Source organism: Hyla sarda, chromosome 2 (assembly GCF_029499605.1).
Source record: "Hyla sarda isolate aHylSar1 chromosome 2, aHylSar1.hap1, whole genome shotgun sequence".
Taxonomy (NCBI): domain Eukaryota; kingdom Metazoa; phylum Chordata; class Amphibia; order Anura; family Hylidae; genus Hyla; species Hyla sarda.
Window position 1 is genome coordinate 40,208,649 of NC_079190.1, and position 17,091 is coordinate 40,225,739.

Sequence of the window (17,091 nt, forward strand, 5' to 3'; positions counted from 1 at the left end):
TCTGGACAGGTCTTGATAAATCTCCCCCAGAGAGCAGTGTGCTACACAGAATTTTTTTTTACAGCAGCAATTCACCTCAAGTCCAAATCCAGCCTAAAAGCACTGATAGGGAGTGAGATTGAGAGAGAAAGTGCAATTTTGGGTGTAGTACACATCGACTGTGTGCTGCAGCACTGGTGTGTACAACAACTGAAAACCTAATAGTAGCCAGCCAGTTAGGGTGAGCAGAGCACTAAAAGCGTATTGTCCTCTATTAAGTGAAACCCGTGCTTACATCTAAGTGGTGTACCATTTTGTTCTTGTTAAAGTCTTAAGGGCCTAGATACTGTGAAAGGCCAGGCAAAATTTCACACAAGTTGGTGTTTTAGATAAATACTGTTTTACGCGCACTGGAGTGCATTGTCCTCCCCTCATAAGTGCATACAACATACATACATCTCAGTGGTGTACTATTTTGTTCCTGTTAAAGTCTTAAGGGCCTAGTTACTGTGAAAGGCCAGCCAAAAGTACACACCTGCTGGTGTTGTAGACACATACTGTTTTAAGTATACTGGAGATCATTGTCCTCCTCTCATAAGTGCATACCACATATGTAAATCAAAGAGGTGTACCATTTTGTTCCTGTTAAAGTCTTAAGGGCCTAGATACTGTGAAAGGCAAGCCAAAAGTACACACCTGCTGGTGTTGTAGACAAATACTGTTTTAAGCGTAGCGGAGCGTATTGTCCTCCCCTCATTTACGCACTAAGTATGTCAGGCAGAGAAGTGCCAGGACGTGCACAGAGGAGTGGAAGAGGCCTAACTTCATCAGGCAGAGGTCGCAGCAGACTAGGGGCGAGTGGCAGCAGGAGTCGCAGCGAGAGACCTGAGCTTCCGTTATCAGCTAGCGGTCGTGTCTCGAACAGCAACCCATCAGCCGTCATCAATTGGTTAACACAGTCATCCACTTAATCACAAGTGAAATCTGACACTCCCAGTCAACAGTTGGTGGGTTCCTCAGATACAACCCTCAGTTGGCATGGCCCAGGAGCAGTCCCTGTCCTCCCATTGCCTCTGTCCTATGCTGTTCCCCTCCCCACAGAAGTATCATATTGCTGTGGGTTCAGCTCCACTATTTAGTGAGGACGATCTACTACAGGACAGTCAGCAGCTACTGCCCAGCCAAGAAGTGGAGGAGACATCCGCCGCTTCCTCCACTAGGCAGGCAGTAGTGATGAGGAGAGTGGTGTGGGAGGTGGTGTTGTGAGCGTTAAGTCTCCTGAAGCAGACAATGTTGAGGAACCTTAGGGGGTCATCAGTGATGTGCAGACACAACTCGATGAAAATGAAGTCGATTGCACTTGGGAGCCCGGTTCATCATCATCAGGAGAAGAGGGTTGCAGGTTGCCTGTGAGGCAGCAGCTGAGCCAGCAAGGTAGTTGCATGCTTGGTAGTCAGCATGGTGGAAAAATGAAGCCAAACGTGCCCGTGATAGACCACCTGCTTCGCAGCAGCCTACCTTCCCAGGAGGTAGTGGAATAGGGGTTCCTGGAGTTGGCGGCAGTAGCAGTCAATCAGTGCGGACTGTTGGTAGTAAAATTAGCTACTCTGCAGTGTGGCAGTTTTTCATCAAGTATCCGGAGGATGTTAACCTGGCCACATACAAGATGTGTCGGCAGAAGGTGAAGCGTGGCCAGGGTCCCAATGTTGACACCACGGCCCTGCGTCAAAATATGCAGCGCCACCATAAAGTGGTCTGGGAGAACTGTGGCTCAGATGTGGTGGTCCAGCCTGCTGCATCACCCAGTGGCACGCCACTCCCTGTTTCAGCCAGTCAAGACTCCACCACCTCAGCCGAAGGGAGCTGTGTGTCATACCCATCTTCTGTCGCTCCAGATGCTCTTGCTCCTCCTACTTCTAGTCAGTCATTCCGCTAGCAATCCATCGGCGAATCCATGTCCAAGAGACAACAGTATGCACCCACTCATTCAACAGCGCATAAGCTGAATGTGCTCCTGTCCATGTTGCTGGTGCTGCAGTCCCTCCCTTTTCAAGTGGTGGACTCTGCACCTTTCAGAGAACTGATGGCTTGTGCTGAGCCAAGGTGGAGAGTCCCAAGCCGTCATTTCTTTGCAAAGAAGGCAATACCAGCCCTGCACAATTTTGTGGAAGAGAAGGTGGGCCAGTCCTTGAGTCTGTCGGTGTGTAGGAAAGTGAACGGCAGCGCCGACGTGTGGAGCTGTAACTATGGTCAGGGACAATACCTGTCTTTTACGGCCCACTGGGTGAATGTGGTTCCTGCACAGATATAACAGCAACTTGGACAGGTCACACCGCTTCCGCCTTTGAGCTCTCAGGCCGTGTGACAGTGTGCGACTCTGTCTCCTCATCCTCCACCGTGTCCTCAGCCTCCACTGCACAACCATGGCACACATGTTAAATCTGGTTGTCAAGCGGTTCCTGCAAGACATCCTAACAATGGGAAGGAAACTATGCATGCACTTCAGCCACTAGTACACAACAAAGCACACCCTCCTTGAGCTGCAGTGTCAGAACGGTATCCCCCCAACATAGTCTGATTTGCTACGTTTCCACACGTTGGAATTCCACCCTCCATGTGTTGGACTGACTATACGAACAGAGAAAAGCCATCACCAATTTCTTGATGATCCAAGAGGATAGGGGGACTCCTCTGTGTAACTTCAATGTCAACCAGTGGCAGCTCATACGTGACACCTGTTGTTTGCTGAGGGCCCTGTGAGGAAGCCACATTATTAGTCAGCCAGGATTACAGGATGAACAACGTCATTCCACTGCTTCATTTACTACAACACGTGTTGAAAACAATGGCTGGTCACGGCATTGGAGATGTGGCGCCTGCATCTCACGCCCACACGAGCCCTGTGGGGGCTGAACTGGAGAAGGAGGAGGGGGAGGGGCACAGTGGAGCACAGTTTAGGTTTTGCGAGATGGGCGGTTTTTCTAGTCATCTGACAGGAGAGGAGGAGCAGGAGCAGCTAGAGGAGCTAGAGGGTTATGAAGAAGGAGAGTCAGAGGACCCAGACACACCGTGGCAGTATTCAGTGGAGATGGAGGCAGGGAGTCCCTCCGAGTCACTTGCACAAATGGCACGATGCATGCTCACTTGCTTGCGTAGTGACCGTCAAATTTTCACCATTCGGCAGTGGGATGACTTCTGGCTCTCCACCTTTTTGGACCGTCGCTACCGCCACAAAATAGGAGCCTTTCTTACACCCATTTAGAGGGAGAACAAAGTGACCTACTACAGAGGCATCGTATATAGTCAGTTGGCCTATGCCTATCTGCGCCATTGTCCATCCTCTCGCAGGTCTGACTCGAGGGGCCCTCTGCGCTTACCCTCCACTGCCATGGCTGATGGGGAGGAGTGGCAGGAGCAGTACCAGCTCCATCAGCAGCAGCATGAGTTTACAGTCGCTGATGAGTAGCTTTTTTCACCCGCATAGTGAAGCAACTCATCATCAGCAGATAGACCTGGAGCAGAACTATCAGGTGGTGGCATACCTTGAAATGACCATGCCAACACACCTTGAAGATCCGCTGTACTTCTTGGCAGCCAAACTTGATTTGTGACCACAACTAGCAGAGTTTGCCCTGGAAAAGCTGTCCTGCCCGGCCAGTAGTGTGCCATCAGAGTGGGTGTTTAGTGCGGCGGGGCGCATAGTAACCACAAGGAGAACTCATCTGTCCACGAAAAATGTGGAGAGACTGACCTTTGTGAAGATGAATCAAGCATCGATGAGTCAGGATTTCCACCCACCAATTGACCATGGTGCCACACCAAAACTTCACAAATATGGAGAGTGCTAAACATATTTAAAGGGGTACTCCGGCGCCTATCCAAAGGATAGGGGATAAGAAGCCTGATCTCGGGGGTCCCGCCGCTGGGGACCCCCGTGATCTTGCACGCAGCACCGCAGTTAAAATCAGCCCCCAGAGCATGTTCGCTCCGGGTCTGATTACCGGCGACCATGGGGCCGGCGGCATGTGACGTCACGCCTCCGCCCCCATGTGAAATCAAGCCCCGCCCCTCAATGCAAGCCTATGGGAGGGGGGTGTGATAGTTGTCACGCCCCCTCCCATAGACTTGCATTGAGGGGCGGAGCATGATGTCACATGGGGGCGGAGGCGTGACGTCACACGGGGGCGGCCCCGTGGTCGCCGGTAATCAGACCCGGAGCGAACATGCTCCGGGGACTGATATTAACTGGGGTGCTGTGTGCAAGATCACGGAGGTCCCCAGCGGAGGGACCCCCGCGATCAGTAATGTTATCCCCTATCCTTTGGATAGGGGATATGATGTCTAAGCGCCGGAGTACCCCTTTAAGGCGCTGCTCCCCAGTTACAGACATTCCTCCACATCAGACCACAAGTAAGTATTGAGGATATGCATTAGCTAAAATTTAACTTTTAATAAAATTCTTAGGATAGAATATATGTACCCAAATTATTTTTGAAAAAATAAATAAAAAAGGAAAGGTGTGCAAAAAACACCATGGGCCACCTACACCACCAAGTATTGATGTGATGCAAAGACCTTTAAAAGTTAGAAGGGAACAACGTATGGTCCATTGTAACCGGTGGGGGTAATCATTCACCCTGTAAGTCCCCACTCTTGCATTATTAATTCTCTTCTTGGCAAGTGTTACTCGCCCTAAAAAGGGCAGCCCCACAGAGGAACCTCTCCCTATTTCACCCTACAAACACTGCCATTTGCCAGGGTTTTTAGGTGGAAATAGAGAGAGTTTCCTGTATGGGGCCGCCTTTTTTAGGGTGAGTAACACTTGCCGAGAAGGGAATTCATAGGGCGAGAGTAGGGCCTTAAAGGGGAAGTTTTTACCCCCACCTGCTACAATGGACAATAGATTGTTCCCTTCCACCTTTTGGAGGAAAGTGTTACTCGTCTTAAAAAGGGCGGCCCTACACAGGAACTATTTCCACCTAAAAACCCTATAAAATGGCAGTGTTTGTAGGTGGAAATAGGAAGAGGTTCCTGTGTGGGGCCGCCCCCCCAATGTTAGAGTAGGGCCTTACAGGGGAATTTTTTACCCCCACAGGTTACAATGGACCATATGTTGTTCCCTTCCACCTTTTAGAGGTCTTTGCATCACATCAATACTTGCTGGTGTAGGTGGAACATGGTGTTTTTTGCACACCTTTCCTTTTGTTTGATTAAAAAAAAAAATTGGGTCCATATTTTTTTTCCTAAGCATATTATTAAAAGTTACGTTTTACGTAATGCATATCCTCAATACTTACCTGTGCACACTAACACTTTTTACAAAAGAGAAGGTTTTCTTCTGCCTACCTGCTTCAGCTACTATTCTGATCCTGCCACCCGCTTGATGCGACACATCTGATGCCAAGTTCTGCTTTTTTCACCCATCTTCACCACCGGGTACTGGTATTGCCAGCTTCCGTCACCGGGTCACTTTCAGGACTCCTGATGCTGATGCTGCAACCTCCAGGCTGTCTCATTCTGCCACCATATGTTCTCCTCATGCTGATGCCAGCTCCAGGCTGCCTCATTCTGCCACCATATGTTCTGCTAATGCTGATGCCAGCTCAAAGCTGTCTCATAGTTCCACTATATGTTCTCCTAATGCTGTTGCCACTTTCAGGCTGTGTCATTCAGCCACTATATGTTCTCGTCATGCTGCCGCTTCCTCCACGCTGTGTCATTCAGCCACTATATGTTCTCGTCATGCTGCCGCCACCTCCACGTTGTGTCATTCAGGCACTAAATGGTTTTCTCATGCTTAAGCCACCTCCAGGCTGTTTCATTCAGCCACTATATGGTCTCCTCATGCTGCCGCAACCTCCACGCTGTGTCATTCTGCCACTATATGGTCTCCTCATGCTGCCGCCACCTCCACGCTGGGTCCCTCTGCCACTCTATGGTCTCCTCATGCTGCCGCCACCTCCACGCTGAGTCATTCTGCCACTTTATGGTCTCCTCATGCTGCTGCCACCTATACCCTGTGTCATTCAGCCACTATATGGTCTCCTAATGCTGCCGCCAACTACAGGCTGTGTCATTCAGCCACTATATGGTCTCCTCATGCTGCCGCCTCCTCCACACTGTGTCATTCAGCCACTATATGGTCTCCTCATGCTGCCGCCACCTCCAGGGTGTGTCATTCAGCCACTATATGGTCTCGTCATGCTGCCGCCACCTCCACGCTGTGTCATTCAGCCACTATATTGTCTCATCATGCTGCCGCCACCTCCCCGCTGTGTCATTCAGCCACTATATGGTCTCCTCATGCTTCCGCTACCTCCAGGCTGTGTCATTCAGCCACTATATAGTTTCTTTATACTGATGCTACCTTCAGGCTCTGTCATTGTGCTGCTCTGTGACAGTGATTCTAATAGCGACGCCTCTAATATGCATGTCATACTGAATAACAGTATTATTTCACTAACCCAGCACACACCCTATGTGTGTTACAACAAGGAAAAGTGTTCTACACCTCTATTGAGGCTCTCTGTAGGCCAGAAATAGCCATTTTTAATAGCAATTTGCTGCATATAGATTTGTATCAAAATAAATTTTGGGGAGAAAATTCGTCGAATTGGCCAAATCAAATTTTTAGCAAATTCACTCATCTCTAGGCACCGTCATATAAAAAACATTGCATAGTTCAGTAGTACAAGCTAATATAAGAAACTTTGGAATACATCTTATATGACAAAAAAAAGCTTCTTTCTCCTGCTATTGAACTTTGTTTCCCCTCCTACTGTTAAAATCTTATTTTCTAAAATGTATCTCAGCTTTGTTCTGTGTCTGCAAGACAAGCAATAGAAGTCTATAGAAGGGGGGAGGAGGAAGCTCCGCCCACCAGCTCTGGGAGAATTGCAAATTATAGATGAAGCCTGCAGAGCAGAAATTTGATGAAAAATACCATAAACAAATTATATAATGGCCCGAAATAGTGTTTCTCCTCATGTACACACAGGGCAGCTTATCCTGAAAAGTCACCTGAAATGACAGGTATGCTTCCAGAAAAATGTTATGTTGAACATTTAAGTCCCATCTAGAAAGTGCCCTCAACTGAAGAGTAATGCTCCTTTTTTGCAGACATGTAAAAGCCCAATTTCTCTTTAGTTCATAGGATGGTCCAACGAGAATCAGGACCATCAGGACCTGAAGATGTGTCCTCCCTTAGCTTTCCTCTCTTTCAAGAGGCAGGAGATGGCTTATATTGAAAACAAAATATGATTTTTCTACACTCAGTTGGGAGTTGTTTATGATATATGTGTCTATGTCAGTGGTCTCAAAACTGTAGACCTCCAGATGTTTGTAGACTATTTAAACCAATGGTCTCCAAACTGTGGACCTCCAGATATTTGGAGACCACTGCTGTAGACCATTTAAATCTATGGTCTCCAAACTGTAGACTTCCATATGTTGAAAGACTACTGCTATAGACCATCAATATCAGTGGTCTCCAAACTGTACACCTCCAGTTGTTGTAGACCATCAAAACCAATGATCTCCAAACTGTAGACCATCAGATGTTTGAAGGCCACTGCTGTAGACCATCTAAACGACTGGTCTCTAAACTGTAGGCCTCCAGATGTTTGTAGACCATTTAAACCAATCGTCTCCAAACTGTGGACCTCCTGACATTTTGAGACTACTGCTGTAGACCCTCTAAACCACTGGAGATCCACAGTTTGGAGACTACTGGTTCAGATGGTCTACAGCAGTGATCTCCAAACATCTGGAGATCACTGCTGGTCTTCAAACATCCTGAGGTCAAAAGTTTGGAGACCACTGCTGTAGACCATCTAAACCGGTGGTTTCCAAACTGTGGACCTCCAGATGTTTGGAGACCACTGCTGTAGACCATCTAAACCGGTGGTTTCCAAACTGTGGACCTCCAGATGTTTGGAGACCACTGCTGTAAGCCATTTAAACTAGTGATCTTCAAACTGTGGACCTCCAGATGTTTGGAGACCACTGCTGTAAGCCATTTAAACTAGTGATCTTCAATCTGTGGACCTCAAGATGTTGCAAAATTACATCTCCCAGCATGTCGGGCATGCTGGGAGTTGTAATTTTGCAACAGCTGGAGTTCCAGTTTGGAGACCACTGATCTCTGTGATTTGCAGTGAATTGCACTCTCAAGAGTTGTGTTAGCATGCTGCATTAATACATTTGTATTATGAGAAAATGGAGTCCTACAAGTCCTTGAGTTTGTAATGAAGTAAGGGTGGACACATCTGTGTTCTTGTACAGTACACAATGCAAATAAAATACTGTAATAAATCTGATAAGAAGGAAGGGTGAAGTTTTGAGATTGGATTTTTCTCCACTAACCTGCATACATCATTTTCTTGTTCTTCCAAACCAAACTGGCTGTCGAATGTCAGCTGGATCTTAGTGTTCTCCACAGAGTCCAGCTTCCAGGTGAGCAGAAGGTTTTTGGGATAGCTGTTAGGGAAGCGTGGACTGCTTATACAGCCATTCCCCACAACATGGATGCTTTCTTCTTTCTGGTACAGTCTGGTAAGGAGATTGCTCTCTGTGGGAAACATTTTAAAATTTATCACCAAAAAGTTTAGAATTCATAGGAATGATGAAATATTTTAAAGCATTACTATCATTTATATTAACTTGCGACTTATTGAAGAGAAATGTATGATCTGTCTCAGTGCTAAGACCTCAGTGCTGAGAAAAGTTCTCCGTCCGACTAACTATAAGAGAAGGACTCCATGATAGTAGATAGATATGAGATAGATAAATATGAGATAGATATGAGATAGATAGATATGAGATAGATAGATAGATAGATAGATAGATAGATATGAGATAGATAAATATGAGATAGATATGAGATAGATAGATATGATATAGATATGAGATAGATAGATAGATAGATAGATATGAGATAGATAAATATGAGATAGATATGAGATAGATATGAGATAGATATGATATAGATAACTATGAGATAGATAGATAGATAGATATGAGATAGATAGATATGAGATAGATAGATAAATATGAGATAGATAGATATAATATGAGATAGATAGATATGAGAAAGACAGATAGATAGATATGAGATAGATAGATATGAGATAGATAGATAGATAGATATGAGATAGATATGAGATAGATAGATAGATAGATAGATAGATAGATAGATATGAGATAGATAGATATGAGATAGATATATATGTGATAGATAGATAGGTAGATATGAGATAGATGATAGATACATATGAGATAGATAGATAGATATGAGATAGATAGATATGTGATAGATAGATAGTTAGATATGAGATAGATAGATATGTGATAGATAGATAGGTAGATATGAGATAGATGATAGATAGATACATATGAGATAGATAGATAGATAGATAGATAGATATGAGATAGATAGATATGAGATAGATAGATAGATATGAGATAGATATATATGATATAGATAGATAAGAGATAGATAGATATGAGATAGGTAGATAGATAGATATGAGATAGATAGATAGATAGATAGATAGATAGATAGATAGATATGAGATAGATAGATAGATAGATAGATATGAGATAGATAGATATGAGATAGATAGATAGATAGATAGATATGAGATAGATAGATAGATATGAGATAAATAGATATAAGATAGATATGAGATAGATAGATAGATAGATATGAGATATATAGATAGATAGATATGGGATAGATAGATAGATATAAGAAAAATAGATAGTTGTGAGATGATAAACAGATCATCATGGAATACATTCTGAAATCATTTACATACTGTGAGGGAGAGTTATCAAAACCTGTGGAGAGAAAAAGTGGACCAGTTGCCCATTGCAACCAATCAGATTTCTTCTTTCATTTTTAAAGAGGCCTGTGAAAAATAAAATAAAAAGTGATCTGATTGGTTGCTATGGGCAACTGGTCCACTTTTTCTCTCCACAGGTTTTGATAACTCTCCCCTATATCACAATATTAACAAACAATATAGCAAAATTGGCGGAATAATAAAAATAGTGCCTCCCCCTCCTGGCAGCAGTCCCAAGCACTCACATATTATAAGGGTTCATATTGACAGTCAACTTTTTCCTCTTTGCACTCAGATAAATAAGTTATTTACCAATATAATAAACAGAGAAGCACCAATTGCTTATTCTGGAAGTTCTTCCTTTCAAGTCAGTTCCAATCTCTGCAATAATGTGGAATTGTGTTACTTATGTGAAATAAGAGAGGTGGGATCCATGCTGAGATTGTACAAATGAAGTGTTCCTCTGGCTGCTCCGCCTGTCAGGGCTCAGCCCCGGTCATTACCCATCATTGTCTCCGGGTCCCATTACATTGTAGGACACAGTGTTCTAAACCTCTGTACTTTGTTACATAATGTTCAAAACGTAAGGTGAAGCTCGTGTCCTCATGTTTCTAGGCACCTAATAAAGATATCAGAATGTGATAATGTGTCCTTTCTGGTAGAATCACATGAACCTGAATTTTAGAGTACAAAGAGACAAAGAGTTGGCCGCATAGTAAAAATATAAATAAAAAAACGTACCTGTGCCATTTCTTGTATCACAGAGGAGGACGTTTTTTATAGCCCTTGGCCGAATTGTAAAATGTCATCCCAATATATTTTATTAATTAAATATTGAATATAAAAAGAATATATAGTGTTGGAAGTCTAAACCAAGCACAAGCACCATGAATGTCCCTCCTCCGATGCCCAAATAAACCTGGGTTAGGCTGGGTTCACATTAGTCCAGCAATCCAAAACAGTCCCTGATGGAAATAGATGGTCTCAGAACTGTGGACCTCCAGATATTTGGAGACCATTGCTGTAGACCATCTAAACCAGTGGTCTCCAAACTGTGGACCTCCAGATATTTGGAGACCATTGCTGTAGACCATTGTTTCCCAAATAGGGTGCCTCCAGGTGTGGCAAAACTACAACTCCCAGAATGCCTGGACAGCCAAAGGCTGTCCAGGCATGCTGGGAGTTGTAGTTTTGCCACATCTGGAGGCATCCTGGTTGGGAAACACTGCTGTAGACCATCTAAACCAGTGGTCAACAAACTGTGGACTAGTGATGTGAATAGTGATTTAAAAGTTGTTTCAAGGGGACTAACACCTGGACTGTGGCGTGCCGGAGGGGGATCCATGGCAAAACTCCCATGGAAAATTACATAGTTGATGCAGAGTCTGGTTTTAATCCATAAACGGCATAAATCACCTATTATTCCTAAATGGTTTGGAATAACGTGATTTAGCCAGCACATAGAGCCCCCTTTAGGCATCACATAGTTAGATTCCCCCATGTTAGGCAGCACATAGTTAGAGCTCCCCTTTAGGCAGCACATAAGATTCCCCCATATTAGGCAGCACATAGTTAGAACCCCCCTTTAGGCAGCACATAGAGCCCCCTTTTAGGCATCACATAGTTAGATCCCCCCTTTAGGCAGCACATAGATTCCCCCATGTTAGGCAGCACATAGTAAGAGCTCCCCTATAGGCATCACATAGTTAGATTCCCCCATGTTAGGCAGAACATAGTTAGAGCTCCCCTTTAGGCAGCACATAAGATTCCCCCATATTAGGCAGCACATAGTTAGAGCCCCCCTTTAGGCAGCACATAGAGCCCTCTTTTAGGCATCACATAGTTGGATCCCCCCCTTTAGGCAGCACATAGATTCCCCCATAATAGGCAGATCATAGTTAGAGCCCCCCTTGAGGCAGCACATAGTGGGATTTGAATCCAAGGCCCCAGCGCTGCAAGGCAGCAGTGCTAACCTCTGAGCCACCATGCTACCCTTAGCATACATGTTACGCCGAGCGCTCCGGGTCCCCGCTCCTTCCCGGAGCGCTCGCTTCACTCTCCCCGCGGCAGCGCTCCGGTCACGTCCTCTGACCCGGGGCGCTGCGATTCCGCTGCCAGCCGGGATGCGATTCGCGATGCGGGTAGCGCCCGCTCGCGATGCGCACCCCGGCTCCCCTACCTGACTCGCTCTCCGTCTGTTCTGTCCCGGCGCGCGCGGCCCCGCTCCCTAGGGCGCGCGCGCGCCGGGTCTCTGCGATTTAAAGGGCCACTGCGCCGCTGATTGGCGCAGTGGTCCCAATTAGTGTGTTCACCTGTGCACTTCCCTATATCACCTCACTTCCCTTGCACTCCCTTGCCGGATCTTGTTGCCTTAGTGCCAGTGAAAGCGTTCCTTGTGTGTTCCTTGCCTGTGTTTCCAGACCTTCTGCCGTTGCCCCTGACTACGATCCTTGCTGCCTGCCCCGACCTTCTGCTACGTCCGACCTTGCTTTTGCCTACTCCCTTGTACCGCGCCTATCTTCAGCAGCCAGAGAGGTGAGCCGTTGCTAGTGGATACGACCTGGTCACTACCGCCGCAGCAAGACCATCCCGCTTTGCGGCGGGCTCTGGTGAAAACCAGTAGTGGCTTAGAACCGGTCCACTAGCACGGTCCACGCCAATCCCTCTCTGGCACAGAGGATCCACTACCTGCCAGCCGGCATCGTGACAGTAGATCCGGCCATGGATCCCGCTGAAGTTCCTCAGCCAGTTGTCGCTGACCTCACCACGGTGGTCGCCCAGCAGTCACAACAGATAGCGCAACAAGGCCAACAGCTGTCTCAACTGACCGTTATGCTACAACAGTTACTACCACAGCTTCAGCAGTCATCTCCTCCGCCAGCTCCTGCACCTCCTCCGCAGCGAGTGGCCGCTCCTGGGATACGCTTATCCTTGCCGGATAAATTTGATGGGGACTCTAAGTTTTGCCGTGGCTTTCTTTCCCAATGTTCCCTGCATCTGGAGATGATGTCGGACCTGTTTCCCACTGAAAGGTCTAAGGTGGCTTTCGTAGTCAGCCTTCTGTCCGGAAAAGCCCTGTCATGGGCCACACCGCTCTGGGACCGCAATGACCCCGTCACTGCCTCTGTACACTCCTTCTTCTCGGAAATCCGAAGTGTCTTTGAGGAACCTGCCCGAGCCTCTTCTGCTGAGACTGCCCTGTTGAACCTGGTCCAGGGTAATTCTTCCGTTGGCGAGTATGCCGTACAATTCCGTACTCTTGCTTCAGAATTGTCCTGGAATAATGAGGCCCTCTGCGCGACCTTCAAAAAAGGCCTATCCAGCAACATTAAAGATGTTCTGGCCGCACGAGAAATTCCTGCTAATCTACATGAACTTATTCACCTAGCCACTCGCATTGACATGCGTTTTTCCGAAAGGCGTCAGGAACTCCGCCAAGATATGGACTCTGTTCGCACGAGGCGTTTCTTCTCCTCGGCTCCTCTCTCCTCTGGTCCCCTGCAATCTGTTCCTGTGCCTCCCGCCGTGGAGGTTATGCAGGTCGACCGGTCTCGCCTGACACCTCAAGAGAGGACACGACGCCGTATGGAGAACCTCTGCCTGTACTGTGCTAGTACCGAACACTTCCTGAGAGATTGTCCTATCCGTCCTCCTCGCCTGGAAAGACGTACGCTGACTCCGCACAATGGTGAGACAGTCCTTGATGTCTACTCTGCTTCTCCACGTCTTACTGTGCCTGTGCGGATGTCTGCCTCTGCCTTCTCCTTCTCTACAGTGGCCTTCTTGGACTCAGGATCTGCAGGAAATTTTATTTTGGCCTCTCTCGTCAACAGGTTCAACATCCCGGTGACCAGTCTCGCCAGACCCCTCTACATCAATTGTGTAAATAATGAAAGATTGGACTGTACCATACGTTTCCGCACGGAGCCCCTTCTTATGAGCATCGGATCTCATCATGAGAGGATTGAACTTTTGGTCCTCCCCAATTGCACCTCGGAAATTCTCCTTGGACTTCCCTGGCTTCAACTTCATTCCCCTACCCTGGATTGGTCCACTGGGGAGATCAAGAGTTGGGGGTCCTCTTGTTCCAAGAACTGTCTAAAACCGGTTCCCAGTAACCCTTGCCGTAACTCTGTGGTTCCTCCAGTAACCGGTCTCCCTAAGGCCTATATGGACTTCGCGGATGTTTTCTGCAAAAAACAAGCTGAGACTCTACCTCCTCACAGGCCTTATGATTGCCCTATCGACCTCCTCCCGGGCACTACTCCACCCCGGGGCAGAATTTATCCTCTCTCTGCCCCAGAGACTCTTGCCATGTCCGAATACGTCCAGGAGAATCTAAAAAAGGGCTTTATCCGTAAATCCTCCTCTCCTGCCGGAGCCGGATTTTTCTTTGTGTCCAAAAAAGATGGCTCCCTACGTCCTTGCATTGACTACCGCGGTCTTAATAAAATCACGGTTAAGAACCGCTACCCCTTACCCCTCATGTCTGAACTCTTTGATCGCCTCCAAGGTGCCCACATCTTCACTAAATTGGACTTAAGAGGCGCCTATAACCTCATCCGCATCAGAGAGGGGGACGAGTGGAAAACGGCATTTAACACCAGAGATGGACACTTTGAGTATCTGGTCATGCCCTTTGGACTGTGCAACGCCCCTGCCGTCTTCCAAGACTTTGTCAATGAAATTTTTCGTGATTTGTTATACTCCTGTGTTGTTGTATATCTGGACGATATCCTAATTTTTTCTGCCAATCTAGAAGAACACCGCCAGCATGTCCGTATGGTTCTTCAGAGACTTCGTGACAACCAACTCTATGCCAAAATTGAGAAATGTCTGTTTGAATGCCAATCTCTTCCTTTTCTAGGATATTTGGTCTCTGGCCAGGGACTACAGATGGATCCAGACAAACTCTCTGCCGTCTTAGATTGGCCACGCCCCTCCGGACTCCGTGCTATCCAACGCTTTTTGGGGTTCGCCAATTATTACAGGCAATTTATTCCACATTTTTCTACCATTGTGGCTCCTATCGTGGCTTTAACCAAAAAAAATGCTGATCCCAAGTCCTGGCCTCCTCAAGCAGAAGACGCCTTTAAACGACTCAAGTCTGCCTTTTCTTCGGCTCCCGTCCTCTCCAGACCTGACCCTTCCAAACCCTTCCTATTGGAGGTTGATGCCTCCTCAGTGGGAGCTGGAGCTGTTCTTCTACAAAAAAATTCTTCCGGGCATGCTGTCACTTGTGGTTTTTTCTCTAGGACCTTCTCTCCAGCGGAGAGGAACTACTCCATCGGGGATCGAGAGCTTCTAGCCATCAAATTAGCACTTGAGGAATGGAGGCATCTGCTGGAGGGATCAAGTTCTCCTGTTATTATCTACACCGACCACAAGAACCTCTCCTACCTCCAGTCTGCCCAACGGCTGAATCCTCGCCAGGCCCGGTGGTCTCTGTTCTTTGCCCGATTTAATTTTGAGATTCACTTTCGTCCTGCCGATAAGAACATTAGGGCCGATGCTCTCTCTCGTTCCTCGGATGCCTCAGAAGTTGAACTCTCTCCGCAACACATCATTCCACCTGACTGCCTGATCTCCACTTCTCCTGCCTCCATCAGGCAGACTCCTCCAGGAAAGACCTTTGTTTCTCCTCGCCAACGCCTCGGAATCCTCAAATGGGGTCACTCCTCCCATCTCGCAGGTCATGCGGGTATCAAGAAATCTGTGCAACTCATCTCCCGCTTCTATTGGTGGCCGACTCTGGAGACGGATGTTGTGGACTTTGTGCGAGCCTGCACTATCTGTGCCCGGGATAAGACTCCTCGCCAGAAGCCCGCTGGTTTTCTTCATCCTCTGCCTGTCCCCGAACAGCCTTGGTCTCTGATTGGTATGGATTTTATTACTGATTTACCCCCTTCCCGTGGCAACACTGTTATTTGGGTGGTCGTTGATCGATTCTCCAAAATGGCACATTTCATCCCTCTTCCTGGTCTTCCTTCTGCGCCTCAGTTGGCTAAACAATTTTTTGTACACATTTTTCGTCTTCACGGGTTGCCTACGCAGATTGTCTCGGATAGAGGCGTCCAATTCGTGTCTAAATTCTGGAGGGCTCTCTGTAAACAACTCAAGATTAAATTAAATTTTTCTTCTGCATATCATCCCCAGTCCAATGGACAAGTAGAAAGGATTAACCAGATCTTGGGTGATTATTTGCGACATTTTGTTTCCTCCCGCCAGGATGACTGGGCAGATCTCCTCCCATGGGCCGAATTCTCGTATAACTTCAGGGTCTCTGAGTCTTCCTCCAAATCCCCATTTTTCGTGGTGTACGGCCGTCACCCTCTTCCCCCCCTCCCTACTCCCTTGCCCTCTGGTCTGCCCGCTGTGGATGAAATTTCTCGTGACCTTTCCATCATATGGAGAGAGACCCAAAATTCTCTCTTACAGGCTTCATCACGCATGAAGAAGTTCGCGGATAAGAAAAGAAGAGCTCCCCCCGTTTTTTCCCTGGAGACAAGGTATGGCTCTCCGCTAAATATGTCCGCTTCCGTGTCCCTAGCTACAAGTTGGGACCACGCTATTTTGGTCCTTTCAAAATTTTGTGTCAAATTAATCCTGTCTCTTATAAACTTCTTCTTCCTCCCTCTCTTCGTATCCCTAATGCCTTTCACGTCTCTCTTCTCAAACCACTCATCCTCAACCGTTTTTCTCCCAAATCTGTTCCTCCCACTCCTGTTTCTGGCTCCTCGGACATCTTCTCGGTCAAAGAAATTTTAGCTGCCAAAAAGGTCAGAGGGAAAAATTTTTTTTTAGTGGACTGGGAGGGTTGTGGTCCTGAAGAGAGATCCTGGGAACCTGAGGACAACATCCTAGACAAAAGTCTGCTCCTCAGGTTCTCAGGCTCCAAGAAGAGGGGGAGACCCAAGGGGGGGGTACTGTTACGCCGAGCGCTCCGGGTCCCCGCTCCTTCCCGGAGCGCTCGCTTCACTCTCCCCGCGGCAGCGCTCCGGTCACGTCCTCTGACCCGGGGCGCTGCGATTCCGCTGCCAGCCGGGATGCGATTCGCGATGCGGGTAGCGCCCGCTCGCGATGCGCACCCCGGCTCCCCTACCTGACTCGCTCTCCGTCTGTTCTGTCCCGGCGCGCGCGGCCCCGCTCCCTAGGGCGCGCGCGCGCCGGGTCTCTGCGATTTAAAGGGCCACTGCGCCGCTGATTGGCGCAGTGGTCCCAATTAGTGTGTTCACCTGTGCACTTCCCTATATCACCTCACTTCCCT

At 47.4% G+C, this 17,091-nt stretch overlaps 1 protein-coding gene across 1 annotated transcript in view; it reads right to left on the reverse strand.

Moving 5' to 3' along the window:
- PDGFD (platelet derived growth factor D) overlaps positions 1 to 17,091 on the reverse strand; it is a 253,930-nt gene that overhangs the window by 131,584 nt on the left and 105,255 nt on the right. The window contains exon 2 of the mRNA XM_056561594.1: positions 8,344 to 8,548. Coding sequence (XP_056417569.1) covers positions 8,344 to 8,548 — 205 coding nt within the window. The remainder of the gene's footprint in view (positions 1 to 8,343; positions 8,549 to 17,091) is intronic.